Raw genomic sequence first — 20,055 nt, 5'->3', positions numbered from 1 at the left:
CAAGAAGACACTCATTCATTCATTCAAGCAAGGTTCTTGCAGAAAGGATTGATCAGGTTTTGTCTATCTTTGACTCTACTTTTTCGTGTGTTTTACACATTACTTGTTTGAGCATGAATTTTTGAATGCATACGATAATAGGTTTTTCTATTTTGGGCTAAGGATAGGTTTCTCTTAGGCTCTTATTGAGGTCCCTAGGGTTGGGTACCTTAGTTTCTTTTTCTGGGATAGGAACTGAGATTGCTTGTAAGAATTCTATATGCAATGAAAATCTAATTCGGGTTTGGATCATATATATATAACTGGATTAGCTTCTCTAGAGATAGAGAGCGAAACAGTAAAAAAATTGGTGTACTTCTTTGCTTCATTATCTTTCTTTTTCATTCTAGTCATAATCAATTTACTCAAGTTTAAAGAAAATATCTTTTTGAAAGAAAGAACTTTAATAAAGGTTTTTGCGTAAGGGTGATTGATTAAGTATTGGTTTATCAAAGTTTGTGAGATCTTTTTCTGGCGTTTCACATAAGATAATGTTCTTACATAAGTTTTACTCATATATATATATATATATAAGAGATCACATTTAACCATATAATCTCTATAAGATTTATCAAACAAAAAGTCAACTATCTTAAAGATTTAATTTACGTCAAGATCATCACTATAACCACCACCATCGCTGCCATGACCACTATGATCACGATCACTCTGGTGGTGGTGGTGGTTAGGGTGACGGTGATGACGACGACAACAGTCATGTTGGTGGCGGCATGAACAATTGACGATCATGGTGGTGATTGTGGTGACGACCATGATAGTTATGGTGGAAATTAACGATCATGACGATGGTGGTAGTCAGTCATGGTAATGATAAATTTGAGATATTTTAGGACATCATAGATTAAATCTTTAAGATATTTGATTTTCTATTTAGTAAATCTTATGGAGATTTTATGGTTAAATGAAGTTTTAATTTGAATTTAAAATATTTTAATCTTGACGAAAAATAGGTTCCTACTAATTTTGTTTGCTTTAAGTCCCTAATAAAATAAAAAATGGATTTTAGTCTTTGATAAATTAGTAAATTTTGTTTTGGATAGTAATAAATTTTGTCCATTTGTTATAAGTCCCTATCAAGTATTTTTCATAGGGACAAATACAAAATGAACAAAATTTATTAGGGATCAAAAATAGAAATTGTTAGTTTTGTAGGGACTAAAACAAATATCAAGGACCAAGCTTTTTTTTTATTTAAGATTCAAAACAAAATTCGCTAATTTATCATACACTTAAATCATATTTTTAACTTATTAAAAACATATTTTAACATTTAATTAATTAATCAATCAATAATTTGTTTACACGATCGACCGTATTTCATATTACATGGATTTTATAGATTGCATATGCCAGAAACAGAACGTGTGGCCCTAGTTCTCATTTCATTAAAAAACAAATACCACATGTATTAGGTTCGATAAACAAGATCTATCTTTTTTTCGCTGAATAGTTCTAAATATATTTAATCACTAAAAACAGTTAATGTCTTTTATTTTTATTCTTTTAAAATATCTATTCAATTTTAGTCTTTAAAAATTATGTGTTTTTGATACTAAACAAGTAATTTATGCATATATTGTTGTCCAATTACATATTATTATGTATAAATTTTTTTTATATAATAATTACCTTAAAAATCATATTTATTCTAATTTTTAATTGGTGGATAATATATAATTCAATAATTTTCTTACAAAAATTAAAAGATTTTTTTTATATAAAAACTAAAACGTATTTGAAACAATAAAAGTGAAACGCCGTTCAACAGTTTATGCATATTAAAGCAGGTTCGAGTATATTACCGTGTACATTAGCCAACAAGTCAAATGTTATATATGTTAGGACACAATCTCCTTCCGAGGGCCCAGAATATTTTGCACCACTTAACAAATCGCAACAGCCAAACGCGTAGGTCCTCTTCCCTCTGGCCGAGACATTTCATAATTCATAATTAATTCATAATTCCCACGTTCTCTCTCCCACGCAGTTTCGAATCCGCAATGAAACTCAACCACGTTTGAAAACCATGTCAAACATCCCCACAACGCTCTCGGAGATTTGCCTCACCCAGTTTCGGCTTGCCATGTCCATAGCAGACCCGTGGCCCTTCTCAAGAACCCACCCAGCAAGTCCCAAGTAGCACCCTCGGTCCTCCTTTTCACTTCCATTCATTCCAATACACACCACACCAAACACATCTCTCTCAATTCAAATTAAGGCACATGTCCAAGAACCGCGGATTCAACCTCAGGAGGCGCCTCATCCGGGTCTCGAAATGGATCTTCAGGAAGATACGGACGCGGGCTCCACGCGAGTACCATTGCCTGGGTGACTCTCCTCCGTCACCCATGGTGAAGCTCCTTACGTGGGGCCGCAAGCTGACAGCGGGTGCCAAGTCCCGCTTGAAAGTGGCGTCCGGATCCGGTTATGCCCAATTAGGAACCGATCCGGACCCGAGTGTGCCGAAGGGGCACCTGGCCGTGTACGTAGGGCAGAAGGACGGCGAGTTGCACCGTGTTCTGGTGCCGGTAATATACTTCAACCACCCTTTGTTTGGAGAATTGCTGAAGCAGGCGGAGGAGGAGTTCGGGTTCCACCACGAAGGGGGAATCACCATCCCGTGCCGGTTCACCGAGTTTGAACGGGTGAAGACCCGAATTGCATCCGGATCTCGCAGAGGCACCCGTCCGAAAAGATTGGCCTGGCGCTGAGGACTGAGGTGATGCTGAATTGCTGCCCATCCTGTAACTCAACAAATAATATTGCTTTTTAGGATTTTTTTTTTTCGTGTTGTTAATTATTTTTTTTAACCTCGTTTAATCCGTGAGGTAAATTTTAGCTTTCCTGTTTACCTAATGATAATGGTGTGTAAATTAAATACAGAAAAAAATTGTTTTTCAATGACTAACGATATATATACTTTTTCTCCCTCGAAAAACAAAATGATATACTTTTACTACAACATAATGGTCAAGTCTATTTTAGGATCAAGAAGTTTTAATATTACACTTTCTTGAAACAAACAAAATTGATTTTTGAACAGAAAAATCTATTTAGTAAGAAAAAAAATATGAGAACAATATTTAGGTTTAATAATTTTTATGATATGATAGAAAAAAATTTATACATAGTAGTATTAGTATTCATATTGTCTTTCATGGCAATAAGGTAATGTTAGTTATGATAATGATATATTTAAAATAATAATGGTGATAAAGATATAGATCTTATATGTGTAATTTGACTTTTCATTTTCTTTAATGGTTTTTAGTTTTTCTTTTAAACATTATTTTTATATAGTTTAGTATGCTATTAAATTGTTTTGAATTTATTAAGATAATAAATGTGTGAATTATTATAAACTTTTAATTCATACCGATAATTAAAAAAAGATAGGATGTAAACTTGGATAATTAAACTTGCTCTCCTCATATTAGTGTCTCAATTAAATATTTTCAAGCTACATTTCTTACATTTTTAGGTCTATATTTGATATTCTTAACTACTTTTAGAATTTCTACTAAATATTTAATTTTTTCCCATTAGTTGTCCTTATTAAATATTTTAAGTACTTGTATTTTTTATTGATAATGGTGCATAATACTTTACACTTTAATGTTTTCACATCACATTAATTAGTAATATTAAAAAAATAATAAAATCAATTGAATTAATTACTTTTATTGGTATGTTGATTGATGTCCATAGTATCGTATAATAAGAACTAGAGGGAGTAATTTTTATGTTCCTCAATAGTCGAGAATTATATTCACTAAAATGTAACTTTATTCTGTTTAAAAAGTAACTTTACCATGAAAATAAAAGATGATAAAGTGTACTGGACTATATGGCTACCCGCAAAAATTAATATCCGCAAGCGGAACCAATAATTACATGCAATATTTATATTTTTGTGATTAATACTCTAAGTCTCTAATATCTAACCGTATCACTATTAGAAAGTAGAACATAATAAATTTTTAATTAGAGTTTTTGTTAAGTGACTAAAACATTATCTTTAACAATTGTTATGTTAAATGATTATTTTTGTAATTTTGTTTGTTTATGACTTGAGTTTGAATGAACCAATATTATGTGCGTATATTTTTAATATTATATTTGAATTATTTAAGAATGAATTTTTGCTATAATTGTAATAATTATTTTAAGTAATTTCATATTGATTTATTATTGTTAACCTTATATAATAATAAAGTGTGGGTTTTGAGTGCGAATATAAGTATACATGTATCCAAAGGGTATGAGAATGAGTATTAAAATTGTTATACTATGGATATTATTATTTTTAAACGTAAGTATGAGAATCTATCCAAATCCTATCCATGGTCATCCCCAATCAAAATTAATAAAATAAAATACATATCTTTAAGAAATATGTCAAATATTACGTAAATTTTTTCATCTGAATATTAATTCATTCAATTAATTTTCTATTTGAAAAAATTTATTTTATAATTTTCTATTTGAAGTAATTTTTCTTTCAATTAATATAATATATGAGCATTGTTTTTTTGAATTATTTAAAATGTACAAATTAATTTAAATCTAACCATATATAATCCGATGAACAAATATAAATAACAATATAATATAACTTTTATAAATAAAATTATTTTTAATTGTATAAATTAATTTAAATTATAATCAATTTAATTAGATTTTATTAGAAAGTATAAAAAATAGCTGTAGATGTGATGTCTTGATTTCGCTTTTATAACAATCATTTGAAATTTTTAGGTTTATAATGGATATCGTAGATTTTTTTATGCTTTTCACGATTCTATTAGTATTTAAGGTCATATCAATATATGCTTATAATTATACAAATTAAATTTAAATAAATATTTTTTTATTAGTGTTGAATTTTTTAATAATAAAAACAATAATACAAATATAATAAAATAATATAATTAAAAATGAGTGTACGGAATGATTATTTACAAGATTCAGTCACTCATCATGTTAACAAATTGAGTTAGACTCCTCAGTTTTTATCTTAATTAAAATTAATCAATTCATTAAAACTCTGTCATTAATGACCAAAATAGGATACTTTATAGTTGGGACCGATAACATGCTTAAAAAAATGAACTAAATCAATTTTTGTAAAAAAGAAAGTCACATGCAAAACATCAAAAAATTAAAGAAAATCCTACCTAAAATAACATCCCTCATCAATAACAATTTTTGGAACATGTGTGAATATAAAAATATATTTAAATATTTATTAACATATCTAGTAACATATATTTATTAAAATTTAAACTAAATGATTAATAATACATTAAAAATTTAAAATAATATAAAAATTATTGGTATAAATTATAAATGTGACATTAATACTTGTGTAAGATACCCACAATAAGCTAACTTTGTATAAAAAGTGGATGCTTGCTTGCTTTATCTTGCTGTGTGTTTTCCTAAAAAGCTTGTGCAAAGCTTTTCTAGCAACAACCTTGACTACTTTAACTGGATGTCGCTCTGCTAGGGTTCCCCTAGCAAGCAGCCAACGTCATGACCAATCGCAACATCGTTTTCCCATGGACCTTTCTTCTTGACCCTTCGTCACCCACAATCCCCGTTCCTTCAAAACTCCAATCGCAAAAAGCCTCTTTTGCTAAAATCCTCAGCAATTCATGCGACATTGTGATTAGTAAGCTACCAAAGCCTTACCTCAAGGGCGATACTTTCTCCATTAAGATCTCCGTGGAGGAGTACTAGTAGAGCATCCACAATTGTAGGACCAACCACCATGGTAGATTGATTCTGCCTAAAGGCCGGGTCACCCTGCTCAAAACTGAAGACTTAAAGGAAAAGCTTCTCAAACTGTGGAGCCCCATCTGTCATTGGAAAGTAATACTGCTTCGAAGAGACTATTTTGAGTTTAGCCTCGCCTCGCCAAAAGATATAAGCATCCATACTATAGGGAACTAGAACCTTCAGCCAGGCTTCCTCTGCCTTATCCAGTGGACTCCTGATTTCAACCTCAATAGCGTCCTCCAGTCACGCGTTCAATGCTAGGTTCGTATCCTTGACTTACCTCAAGAATACTAGTGCCCTCAGCTACGTACTGTTTGAAATAGTCGGTGGAATTGGCAAACCAATTAATATTGATGTAGCAACGAGAATTAAACTAAATCTTTGGCCATTTTACCAGAATGTTGGTGGACATAGAATATGAGAAAATCCACCCTTTAGTGATTTTTTGTAAAACAGTAGGTCATGGTGTCGCACTATGTAAGCGCAAGTGCTAGGCAGAACAATAGGATCAGGTTGCAACTCCACAACAAAAGAACAAGACCTTGTGCCCTATCGTCGTCGTCCAGCTGGATGGAAGGTAATTTTCCTACACCTTGAAAAGCCCCCAAATTGCTTGATCAAAGTCCCTGAAACCATATGCTCAATTGGACCCATGTCTAAAGGGTAAAGGAAAAAGCACAACTACTGCTAACTCTAAGACTAACACCCAAAAAGTTAATAACCCCATTCTTGAGGACCTAGATTGTGACGCAAGCTCGAACAACTTTGTTGGAGAATCCCTGGAGGTAGCGCAGTCAGAGAGGACTTTCAACAACAAGAACTCTCCCCTGTTGCTAAAAGAACCTCCCTAAAATCGGCCGTAAATTCTTATGCGAATCTTTGGACTGGTCCTATCAAACAGTATATGAATTTGGTATCTAGGTTATGGGTGGATGATGTTGAGGATGAAGTGGAAGTCTTATATGCCTCTAAGGCCTAAGGAGTTCCTTTCATCCGTATGGTGTCTAAATCTAAGAAGAAGAAATCCAAGAGCAAAGGTGCTAATTTCAGGGCTACAGGTAAAAATCGGCATACAGAAAATCTAGCCTTCCATGGATTCAAACAGAAAACGCAAATGAAACATGAAGCAGAAACGTAAATGAACAAGAACGTAAATGAACAGAAACGTGAATGAAAGTAGAAGAAGAAGAAGCAAGAATGAACTCGAAATTAGAAGCAGAAAACGGAAATTTGCATTAAGAACGAAAATTGTAACAAGGGAACAAAAAAACGTGAAAACCTAAAACCAAAGCTCTGAATAATGAAAATAGCATAGCAGAATAGAATGCCCTGCACGAATCCCAAGACAGCTATTTAAAAAGAGTCACTCAAAGTCACTGGGCCCTATTACAATACTCTGGCCCAAAACGAAATAAACACTGAACAACATAAAATAAAATTGCGAAATTTCCTAATTAGAAATTAACTAAGGTAAGCGCTGCTTTATTTGCCCTCTTCAAGTCCACAACCAAAATCCGGATTAAGCCCAATGTTTCATTAATTCCTGAAATTAGATTAAAAACATCAAATTAGCTAAATGAGCCCAAATAATAAAACTGCCTAATTAATTGACAATTAAGACCAATCAATAATTAAAATGATGCAAAAAGGGTTTAGAAAATAGAAGAAAATGATGGCACATCAAAACCCCCCATACTTAGCCTTTTGCACTCCTGGACAAAATGAAACAAAGAACAAAATCCAAGGATATGAAAGGGAGACAAACAAAAACATTCACATATTTCTCAATGAACATCAAGGAATGAAAGGAATGGGTAACATCTAACATAAGGAGATCCAAAAAGTCAAGACATTCATGAAAATCATCCAAGCAACCCAATCATGGCAAAATAGTTAATCAGCTCAAGAATGAAAAGTGATAAAGCCTCACAAGATATACACTCTATCTCTCAAGTGTCTAGGCTACTATTTACCCTCAAAGCACCCATGAAAGAAAACACCACATAAACTTGGCAAGATTCTAAAATTGACAATCAACCCATAAACACAAGCACATGAGGATCAAAAGGTCTTTTAAGGTTGTAATGGGGCCAAGGACAAGGTATGGAGAAATATGGAATAAGTGGCTAAATCCCAAAGGAATAGAGGAGCAAAGGGGAATAAGTGCATATTAAGAAAAAAATAAGAAAATAAAAAGAAGTAAAGATAAAAATTAAACATGAAGAGTAGAACCAAGAGTTTCATCATTCTTGTGCCATTTAAGGTCTTATTCACTCAACTTTATTGCTTTTCTTTTTCTTTTTTCGATTTTTTTTTTCGATTTTTTTTTTTAGCCTTTGAGAAACAACATTTCATTCAGCATGTCCAACATTTAACCAATATACAATGTACATAAAGTATGGCCCAAAATACATCATGAAGCATAGCCAACAAAACAAGTTGTCCAATGAAACAAAAACCCCCCACACTTATTCCCAAAACAATTCCAAAGCTCCAAAATTCCTTAAGGATATGGTAATATCATGGTTTTTCACTTAAGGCTTGTAGTGAGCTTCAAAACAAGGAAAGGGAAACAAGGCTCAAAAGGGCTATCAAAGGAATTAATTCAAGGTAAGTCCATTTGGCTAGAAGCTTATAAGAACAAAATTGCCTTAATCATTTCCAAATATGCATGTGAATTAGGACGCATCAACAAGAATCAAGCCAAGGCTATTGTGCAAGCAATCAATGGGGCAAAACACACCAAATGATTATAATGATGGATGGCTCAAATTCTCACAAAGGTAAAATCATCACTTTCAAATTGAGCTTTCAAAACTATCATGACATGTAGAGAAGAATCAAGGATTTCAAGTCACAAAATGTCAAGAACTTTTATTTTCAAAACAATTACCCATTTCTTGAACATATCCTATAATTCAAAGAAAAACATGCAAAGTCGTACGTGCACATGAAATTGACCCAAAATATTAAACTGAAAATCCGACGAAACTAACAACATTAACAAATTAACACAACTAACAAATTAACAAAACCAACAAAACTAGCAAAACCAAAGAACACTCCCCCCCATACTTAAACAACACATTGTCCTCAATGTAGCACAATTAAAAGATTAAAAACAATTAAATCATCAAAGAGAATCGAACAAGTGTAATAAAAGCAAAGAAGGAGATAGGAAAAGAAAAACTCCCTAAGTCATGGTGGAGGAAGAGTAGGGTGGAGTAAGGAAGTCTCTTCCACCACTACGTCCACTAAAGAAGGGTTCGTGAGGAATGGCTTAAGTCGATGTCCATTGACCTTGAAGCTCTTGTTTGTGGAGTCGCTTTTGATCTCAACTGTACCATAAGGAAAAACATTAGTAACAACAAAAGGACCAATCCACTTAGACCTCAACTTACCACTCATGAGTCCAAGCCTAGAATTATACAATAACACTTTTTGCCCAACCACGAAGTCTTTTTTAACTATCATGCTATCATGGAACTTCTTGGTCTTTTCTTTGTAGAACTTGGCATTCTCGTAGGCTTCTAGGCGGATTTCATCTAACTCACTCAGTTGCAACTTCCTTTCCTCGCCAGCTTGATCCATAGAGAAGTTGTAAGTCTTCACTGCCCAGTATGCTTTGTGCTCAATTTCCACTGGAAGATGACATGCCTTTCCAAAGACAACCCGATAAGGAGACATTCCTATGGGTGCTTTGTAGGCAGTCCGATGTGCCCAGAGAGCATCATCAAGCCTGGTACTCCAATCTTTCCTGCTTGGCTGCACAATCTTCTCTAGAATTCTCTTGATTTCCCTGTTAGAAATTTCTGCCTGTCCATTAGTCTGGGGGTGGTATGGTGTGGATACCCTGTGTACCACCCCGTACTTTTTAAGCAGGGCATGCATTGTCCTGTTGCAAAAATGGGTTCCTTGATCACTAACAATTGCTTTAGGTACTCCAAACCTGCAAAACAGATTAGACCTGACAAAGTCTGCGACAACTTTAGCATCATTAGTTCTAGTGGGCTTGGCTTCCACCCATTTTGAAACATAGTCAACTGCAAGGAGAATGTAAACATAACCAAAAGAGACAGGAAAAGGACCCATGAAATCTATACCCCAGACATCAAACACCTCACAGAATAGCATAGGTTGCTGAGGCATTTGTTGTCGCCATGTAAGTGTATTTCCTGCTCTCTAACACTGCTCACAAGTGCTGCAGATCTTCCACGCATCTTTAAAGATGGTGGGCCAATAAAAACCACAATCAAGCACTTTGCGAGCTGTCCTTTGAACACCCAGATGACCTCCCGGTGTGGAAGAATGACAGAACTGCAGGACTGAGTCAGTCTCATGATCTGGAATGCACCGTCTAATGACCTGATCACTGCACAATTTCCACAAGTAGGGGTCATCCCAAATAAAATGCTTAGCATCACTTTTAATTTTATCTTTTTGGGCCTTAGATGCTAAGGGAGGAAAAAACAGAGGCAACTAAATAATTGACAATGTTAGCAAACCAGGGAGTAGAAAGAGAGTCAGAAATACTATACAATACATACAAATGATCATCCGGGAAATCATCCCGAATAGGTGAATCTGCATCAGAGACACGTTCGATCCGACTCAAATGATCAGCAACTAGATTTTGTGCTCCGCTCCTATCACGGATCTCCAAGTCAAACTCTTGGAGCCAGAGCATCCATCGGATCAACCTAGGCTTAGAATCAGCCTTCTTCAACAAGTACTTTAGAGCTGCATGGTCAGTATAAACAATAATGCGAGTACCAAGCAAATAAGATCGAAATTTTTCAAGAGCAAAAACTATGGCTAGAAGCTCTTTCTCAGTAGTAGTATAATTTGCTTGGGCAACATCTAAAGTCCTAGAAGCATAATATATCACCCTGGGCAATTTATCAATTTTCTGAGCAAGGACAGCCCCCAATGCATAATTTGATGCATCACACATAAGCTCAAAAGGGGCTGTCCAATCGGGTGCCTGGATGATGGGGGTGGTAGTTAACGCTCTTTTGAGGCAATCAAAAGCCTCTTTGCATCTGTCATTAAAGTCAAACTCCACCTCCTTTTGCAACAAGTTGGACAGTGGAAGGGCTACTTTGCTAAAATCCCTTATAAAGCGCCTGTAGAATCCTGCATGGCCAAGAAAAGATCGCACCTCTCGCACACAAGAGGGGTAAGGCAATTGTGAAATAACAGAAATTTTTGCAGGATCTACTTCAATACCCTTATTGGAAATAATGTGGCCTAAAACTATACCTTGCTCAACCATAAAATGACATTTTTCAAAATTTAGAACAAGGTTAGTTTCAATGCATCTATTCAAAACTTTTTCCAAACTATTCAAACAACCATCAAAAGAGGATCCATATACAGTGAAATCATCCATGAACACCTCTATGCAATTTTCTAAAAACTCACTGAAAATACTAATCATGCACCGCTGGAAGGTACCAGGGGCATTGCACAGGCCGAAAGGCATCCTCCTATAGGCAAAAGTGCCGAAGGGGCAGGTGAATGTGGTCTTTTCCTAATCCTCAGGAGCAATAGTAATTTGCATATAACCAGAAAAACCATCAAGGAAACAGTAGTGGGATTTACCTGCCAGGCGTTCAAGCATCTGGTCAATGAATGGCAGGGGAAAATGGTCCTTTTTGGTAACCTGGTTCAGCCTCCTATAATCAATGCAGACTCTCCAACTGTTCTGCACCCGAGTAGGAATTAGCTCCTCCTTCTCGTTTTTTATCACTGTGAGGCCAGTCTTCTTCGGGACTACCTGGACGGTACTCACCCATTGGCTGTCAGAGATAGGATAAATGATTCCAGCTTGCAAAAGCTTGGTTATCTCCTTCTTCACTACATCAAGAATCACCGGGTTGAGTCTTCTTTGTGGCTGTCTTACTGGTTTAGCTCCATCCTCTAAATTTATTCGATGCATTCATGTGGATGGGCTAATACCAGGAATGTCCGCCAGGGTCCAGCCTATAGCCTTCTTATGCTTCTTGAGAACTGACAACAACTTCTCCTCTTGCTCATCAGCAAGGGAGGCAGATATAATCACTGGAAAACTCTTGCTATCATCCAAGTAAGCGTATTTTAAATTTGATGGCAGAGGCTTCAATTCTGGTGTGGTCGGCTGGACAGTGGTAAAAGGGGATGGTTTCTCAGCCTTTACCTCATAAAGAAAGTCAGAGGTATGTGTACTTCCTGAAACATGGTTAGTCCTATCTGATTCTATAAAATCAATCTCAAGAGGTAAAACACCACCACCAGGCATGCAATCAATATCACTCTCAGATTCACTCTCAGCATCAAATTCAGACATATGATCAAGTACAATTTCAGACTCAATGCATGAAGAGTGAGAGGCATGCAGATTAGAATAAAGATCAGTCATATATTCATCAACAACATGGTCAATTATTTCAGCACGAAATACAGAAAGATCTTCAAATGGGTATTTCATAGCATCCAAAATATTAAAATGAACAGTTATGTCACCAAATTCCATAGACAGTGTGCCTGCATAAACGTCTATCTTAGTTCTAGCAGTTTTCATAAAGGGTCTGCCTAGAATGATGGGAACTGATCCTTGAGAAAATCCATCTTCCATATTCAAAATATAAAAATCAACAGGGAAAATCAGTTCACCAACTCTAACTAAGACATCTTCTATGAAACCAACAGGGTAGGAAACACTTCTATTAGCTAAATGAATTACCACATCAGTTGACTGCAAGGGGCCTAGAGATAGAGAATTAAAAATAGACAGAGGCATAACACTAACAGAAGCTCCTAAATCTAGCATGGCATTGTCAAACTTACTATTCCCTATCATACAAGGTATGCTGAATGTACCTGGATCTTTGCATTTTTCAGGAATTTGAGGAACAGATTTACCAATCAATGCGGAGACATTTCTGCCCATGCTAATCCGTTCACTTCCTTTAAGCTTCCGTTTATTAGTGCACAGCTCCTTCAAGAATTTGGCATATCTTGGAATTTGCTTTATCGCATCCAACAGAGGTATGTTTACCTCTACTTTTCTAAACGTTTCCAAGATCTCTTTCTCTGCCTCTTCCATTTTTTTGTTGGAAACTGCTCTTGGAGGGAATGGAAGAGGGGGAATGTGCTGCTTCTGCAATTCAGAATTACCTGTGGAAGAAGATTCACCTGCACAGAAATTGTTAGGTAAATTTTTGTCATCACCTTTTTCTGGAATAGAGTGAAGTTTGGCAGGTTCATTTGCAGATGAGGACGGTGCTACGGGTTGAGGTCCTTGACACTGCTTTCCCGACCTCAATGAAATGGCACTGACATTTTTGGGATTTTGGACAGCTTGAGAAGGCAGCTTGTCAGAATTCTGGGACTGTTGTTGATTCAATTGAGTAGCTAATTGTCCCATCTGATTGGTTAAGCTCTGAATGGAGGCTCTGGTCTCTTGCTGAAACTACATGTTCTGCATAGTCATTTGCCTCACAAGTTCTTCGAGGGAAGGTTGTGGAGGGGCCTCAACTGTTGGCTGTTTCTGGGGTTGTTGCTGTTGTTGGATTGGTGGAGGAATGTATGGTTTGCTTGGGCCAACAATATTTTGGAAGGAAGGAGCAGGCTGCTGTTGTTGTTGCTGAGGGCTGGACCATCTGAGGTTAGGGTGATTCCTCCATCCAGGGTTGTATCTGTTGCTGGAAAGGTCATAATTGCTCTGCTGTGGTTGATTTTGCTGCTGAGGTTGAGGAGGTCTATTGTAAATATTTGCAGCATAAGCTTCAGGCTGCTCAATTGCTCCAGGTTGCTGCATGGAAGGGCAAAGGTCTGTATGGTGGTCAGCAGAGGAGCACAAACCACAAACCCTTGCGACAGGTAAAGATTTCTGATTCAAGGCCAGCTGGGTTACCAAGTTGACCAACGCATCCAGTTTGCCTTCAAGCTTCTTAGTTTCAGATGATGCAGATGGGTTTGTAGCTACCTCATGCACTCCACTAATGACTATGGCATCATTTCTGGCACTAAACTGCTGGGAGTTGGAGGCCATCTTCTCAATTAAATTTCTGGCTTCAGCAGGAGTCATGTCTCCAAGGGCTCCACCACTGGCAGCATCTATCATACTTCTCTCCATATTACTAAGTCCTTCATAAAAATATTGGTAGGTTAAGAAAAATAAGTGAATAAAACTTGAAAAATAAAAAACTTTTGATAGAATCGCTTTTTTTGGACGATGGAGACCTCAGCCGGCCTATGGCCGGCTGCCACGGCGTAGGAAATTTTTTTCTACCCCAAATGCATATATAATAATTGCGATTCTGATAACCGGAGCAAAAGTTATGGCCGTTTGAAGTTTTGACAAACACAAAATTTGCTACTTTTTTGGAACTTTCAAATCTGACCAAACTAAAGGCTCTAGCTATTTTTCCCACAAAATATGGATTAAAAGAAGTTACCACAAAAAAATTCAGCCAAAAATAACAACCCTAGCTACTAAAACAAAAAATCCCAAATAATTCAGCATGGGTGGTCGCTAAAATCCGTCTCTAATTGATTTCTACTACTATTCTGTTTTTCCGCAAGCTGATTTCTACTACTACTCTGTTTTCAAGCACAATCTTCACAGCAAAACACCCAAGACTGAAACAGGGGAAACGCTTAATGGTAAAATTGAAACAGAACACACATTAAACAAAATACCAGGACACTAAACAACACTAACACACATACTAACACAATACTAACAATTAAACATAAAACACGAAAGGATTAAACACACAACACTAGCTAGCTATTATGAACCTTTGGACACTGCTCCCCGGCAACGGCGCCAAATTTGATCGAGGCCGTACCCGAATCAAATAAACATGAAAATGCAGTAACTAGGAAGTGATCCTAGGTCGTTTCCCAACGAGCAGTGACAAGCCAAATGTTCATAATATACTTGCAGTAACAGTAACGATGGGGGGGGGGGGTTTGGTTGTTTGGTAATTAAAGAGCAGAACAAATAAAATGGAATACGAAACTACTAATATTAAAAACGGGTTGTTTCCTCTGATTCAGAAGCCACTCTCTTATCTTGGGTTATGGAGAATTCGTCCCTAACAGTCAACCACTTAATCCAACCCTATTTCAATTTACTAAGCGAAAATCAACTTAGGGTTTTCAATACGTGATTAGGCACCACATACACCAGTTAGCCCTTCGTCCATTAAGCATGAACGCAAGTTAGGCTCAGAGACAATTAATCGAACACGAAGCGTGCACTGATTAATATTCACGAAATTGGGATAACTGGTGAAGGGAAAAATGCCTGGAAACCACATTACAAACGAAACCTCAAAGAGAGTTGGGCTTCGTCCTCAAAAGGAAACAACACCAGAAAATCTAGCCTTCCATGGATTCAAACAGAAAACGCAAATGAAACATGAAGCAGAAACGTAAATGAACAAGAACGTAAATGAACAGAAACGTAAATGAACAGAAACGTAAATGAAAGTAGAAGAAGAAGCAAGAATGAACTCGTAATTAGAAGTAGAAAACGGAAATTTGCATTAAGAACGAAAATTGTAACAAGGGAACAGAAAAACGTGAAAACCTAAAACCAAAGCTCTGAATAATGAAAATAGCATAGCAGAATAGAATGCCCTGCACGAATCCCAAGGCAGCTATTTAAAAAGAGTCACTCAAAGTCACTGGGCCCTATTACAATACTCTGGCCCAAAATGAAATAAACACTGAACAACATAAAATAAAATTGCGAAATTTCCTAATTAGAAATTAACTAAGGTAAGCACTGCTTTATTTGCCCTCTTCAAGTCCACAACCAAAATCCGGATTAAGCCCAATGTTTCATTAATTCCTGAAATTAGATTAAAAACTTCAAATTAGCTAAATGAGCCCAAATAATAAAACTGCCTAATTAATTGACAATTAAGACCAATCAATAATTAAAATGGTGCAAAAAGGGTTTAGAAAATAGAAGAAAATGATGGCACATCAATGATGGATACTAACAATTTCTCATCCTATATGATGGATATTGGCAATTTCTCATCCTTCTTTTGGAATAGTATTAACATAAAACTTTTCTATGTTAATTCCAAATCAGGTAAACCTCCTAATATTTGGTGCTTATTTACTAACATGTTTGACCCTTAAGTTATTGTTGTCTCTAATCAACAAGTTTCCTTCTCGGTTACTGATAACCAACAACAAAAAATTTTCTTTGTCATCTATGCTACAACTTGTGCCATAAGAAGCATAGGACCTATGGAGTAAACTCATTAACCTCTAGCAACAACACTAGGGGTCATGGTGTTACATAGGAGATTTCATTATTGGTGCTCAAGAGAAGGCAGTTCTCGTATTGACCTCCGACAGGATAGTGTAGTGTGCATGATGATTGTACTTTTCTTGGAACACCATCTTTTGTTCTAATCTCGCCAAGGCCAAGTCTTATCACCATCCAAGCTTAAGATTGCTTCAAAATGATGTTAATCAAAGACCAAAGCCCTTCAAATTCCTCAAATGTGGTCTTTGCATAATGATTGTGAGTGTGTTGTCAAAGATGTTTATTCCACCAATATTGTAGGGTGCCTTATGTTTATCTTAGTGCAAAAACTAAGATTGCTCAAAAAGGCCCTTAAATCTTGGAATAAAAATAGTTTCAGAGATGTTCACTCAGAGGTTAATGAGGCTAGGCAGTCCTTGGAATCCATCCAGCAACATATCAGGAGTCGTATCCCTTTGGATGACCTCTTATCTCAAGAAACCAAGGCTCAAGTTGACCTCCAACAAGCTCTTAGATACCATGATGAATTTTGGAAAGAAAAATTGAGGGTCAACTGACACTTGCATGGAGACAACAACACTGCCTTTGTCCACAAGGTCTCCCATCTTAGGTAAACCACCATAACTATTTCTTACCTTAAAAATGAGGATCTTCTTTTGCAGGAACCAACTAAAATTGAGCAACATGCTCTTGGCTTCTATTCTAATTTGTTTGTAGTGGACAATATCATAAAGGACAATGGATTAGTTTAGTGAGTCATCCCTTATCTCATCTCAGATGATGACAACTCCACTCTCACCAGCCATCCCACACCTTGGAAGAAGTCATAAATGTGGTTTTTGGAATAAATGCTAATGTGGCCCCAAGACCTAATGGGTTTAACAACCATTTCTATCAACGTTAGTGGCCCATAATTCAGAATGAAATCTTTGAGGCCATGCTTCAGTTTTTTCATGAAGGATGGATCCTTCCTTATCTGAATTCTAATGTGTTGGTTCTTATCCCTAAGTCCCCTAATGTTGTTAGAATTGAGCATTATAGACCTATCACTTTTGCCAATTTTCAATTCAAGATCCTCACAATGGTGCTTGCTGATAGGCTCTCCAACATCGCCCCTAAGATCATATCGCCACACCAAAGAGGGTTTATGAAAGGGAAACACTGATAAGTGCCATATTTTAGTTATTTTGGGGATTATAATGTTAGCACTTATCTTTTGATTTTAATAGTTTTCTTGTAAACTTTCCTTAATTGTAGTTGTTTTATATATTATACATTTATAAATGGTTTGTTTAAATATGGAATATTCCTCCATGCTTTTCTTATGCTTTGATGGTTATTTGTTGGAACCAGACATAGAGTCAAGATGAAGAGTGTTGAGGGTCATCATGAAGAGGTGAAGCTCTTTGTTACTTGCTTGGGCTAATTAGAGCTCGCCTAGGTGAGCCTACAAGCAAAATAGGGGAGATTCAGGGTGAACTCGCCTGGGGTAGCCATCACTTACCAAGGCGAGTGACATTCCTTTAGCATGAACTTATCAACTTGCTTGGGAAAGTTGTACCGGCACAACTTGGATCAAAATCTCACATAAAAGTTAAAACCAGGCAGTAACAGCAATAACAAGAAATAGAGAATGAGAGAGCGAGAATGACATGAGGAAGAGAGAAAAAGATCAAGCTAGAGCTGCAGAAATTAACATCGAAGTGATCGTGGATCATGTCCTTCATTATTTCATTTGTTGATCTTGTACTCCATACCATGAGCAGCTAGTTTCTCCATAGGATTGGATGCAATCTTCGTGCCCTAATGTATCTATTTTAATATTTTATATATATGAATCTTTTCTACTCATTACTTCTCATTTCATTTTGTTCATAATGCTTGATTCAATTTGATAACTAGTTTCATTAAATTGGATTTTAAGTTTGACTTGAAAGTACTCTTAGAATTTGAATTGAATGTGTAACACTCTGAAATATTACTAATTATAAATCAATATTTAATTGTATTTATTGTGTTATTTGACTATATGGTTGACTTGAATGAGTTGAGGTATGGCTTGAATTAGTCATGTGTGAATTTCTTGATGTGGATGTTGAGTTATGTGGAGTTTTGTTGAGCTAAGTTGAAATTATGAGATTTCAAATTTTACCTAAACCTATTTCAGTAAAATATCCATCTCGGATTCGTTAAACGTTGGATCATCTTCAAATTGTGTATGGAGGTTTCTAAGACAATCCTCCATATTTGGACCGTTGGGACTTACAATATGACATCTTATGTATGAGATAGGATTTTTTAACCGAAGCAGAAAAATTTGAGCTGGATCAGCCCAGGCGAGCCAAACTCGCCTAGGCGAGTGTTGCAGGCTACAAATATGTCTAGTAGCGTAAAAGATCCATCTTCCCCTAAACCCTCCCACCACACCCCCAAGCTCCTCCTCCACCACCACTAACCACCGGTGTCCGCCACGAGCAGCCTTTGCTTGCTGTCGGATCACCGCACAAAGAAGAACAGTTTAACCAGAGCGGAATCTTCAAAACTTAACTTGAGGATTTGGTAGAGAATGAAGCCTCCAATCCTTCTTTCGCGGTTTCTTCGAGGTAACCATGACTCTTAGCCTTCTCCTTGTTAATTTGAGTCTATCTTTGTATCTCTTCTGACTTGGGAACCATTATTGGATGTTTTTACACTTCCTTTGAAAAACCCTTGAAAAAGAAACATTGTAAAAGTTTCCTTTTTATAAAATAGACTTTGTTTTTCTAACATTTGTTGAATCTTGGTCACAGTGGCATGATCAGAATTTCAAAATGACCTCTCTTTGATATGAATCTCAAAACACCCCTTTAGCCCTTTTTTAAAATTGAATGGTTATTTGACTCTAAAAGTTAATATTAACCTTGTCTTTGAAATCTATACTGAATTATCTTTTATTTGGTATATAGAGCTCTGCGTTTGGACGAACGGACGTGAACCTAAGAGATCTTAGAACAACGCAGCAAGGAACTAAGAGAGAGAGATATATAGATAGGTGAGGGGACTTTATTGTTTGTTTACAGCTTTTGATACCATGGTTGGGGTCAGGGAACCCAATTATGGGGATGTATGTCTGTCCCTGCACATGCTGTGTTTTAACTAATGGGATGTGATATATTTGTTATTGATGTGCATGTTGGTTTTCAAGAGAAACTATGTTTTTAACTAATAGGATGTGATAGGTTTGTTACTGATGATAGAAATTTTCAATGATGATGTTGTTGTATTGATTGAAATTTTTGGGAAAAGTCTTAAATATAGGAGAGACTTCGCCCAAAATTTTATATTTGTTCTTCTATTTACTTTATTAAATTTTAAATGGAGAAAAGAGTTTGTTTTGAATACTATAGTTTTCCTCTTTAGTTTAGAATTTTCCTGAAAAAAAATATGAGTCTCGTGGTATTATAGATTGTTGTTGTCTGAGGTTTATGTTGCCTGAAGACCTGGGGAATATGAATCCCGGGCATGAATTTATATGTATGTATGTGGAATGTGATTGCTTGTGATGTTGATGATGAGGTTGAGATGAGATGATGTTGATGATGTTATTGTGATGATGTATGTTGTGTATGTACATGGGCGGTGTGGTGACCATGTTGGATATCCCTAGAGGGGGAAATAATTTTTTAAAGAGTTTTAAGCATTTTTGGAGAGAGAATGGGATGACTTATAATCTTTAATTATCCATGGTCAGTGCATTGATGATGCTCATGTTTCATACTTCATATTGCATGGCAATAGTACAAACTTTGTCAGTAAGTACTTGTAGTTTTTCATGACTTGCACTTAGGGGCATGTCACTCGGCTTGGAACTCCCTTGAGACTCAGGCTGATCACCGTGGAGGGGGGGGGGGGAGTTGCCTGTGCATGACAGGGTGACCTCGACACTTACTGCCTAG

At 36.2% G+C, this 20,055-nt stretch overlaps 1 protein-coding gene across 1 annotated transcript; it reads left to right on the top strand.

The window, feature by feature from the left end:
* Positions 1 to 1,878: 1,878 nt before the first annotated feature.
* LOC100783436 (auxin-responsive protein SAUR36) lies at positions 1,879 to 2,942 on the top strand. Its single transcript, XM_003517911.5, has one exon. It carries the CDS (start codon positions 2,283 to 2,285, stop codon positions 2,769 to 2,771), a length of 489 nt encoding a protein of 162 aa, XP_003517959.1. The 5' UTR covers positions 1,879 to 2,282; the 3' UTR covers positions 2,772 to 2,942.
* Positions 2,943 to 20,055: the final 17,113 nt, after the last annotated feature.

This window comes from Glycine max, chromosome 1 (assembly GCF_000004515.6).
Source record: "Glycine max cultivar Williams 82 chromosome 1, Glycine_max_v4.0, whole genome shotgun sequence".
In the NCBI taxonomy this organism is placed as follows: Eukaryota; Viridiplantae; Streptophyta; class Magnoliopsida; order Fabales; family Fabaceae; genus Glycine; species Glycine max.
The sequence above is the reverse complement of the archived record's forward strand: the minus strand, read 5'-3'. Positions and strand labels throughout refer to the sequence as shown.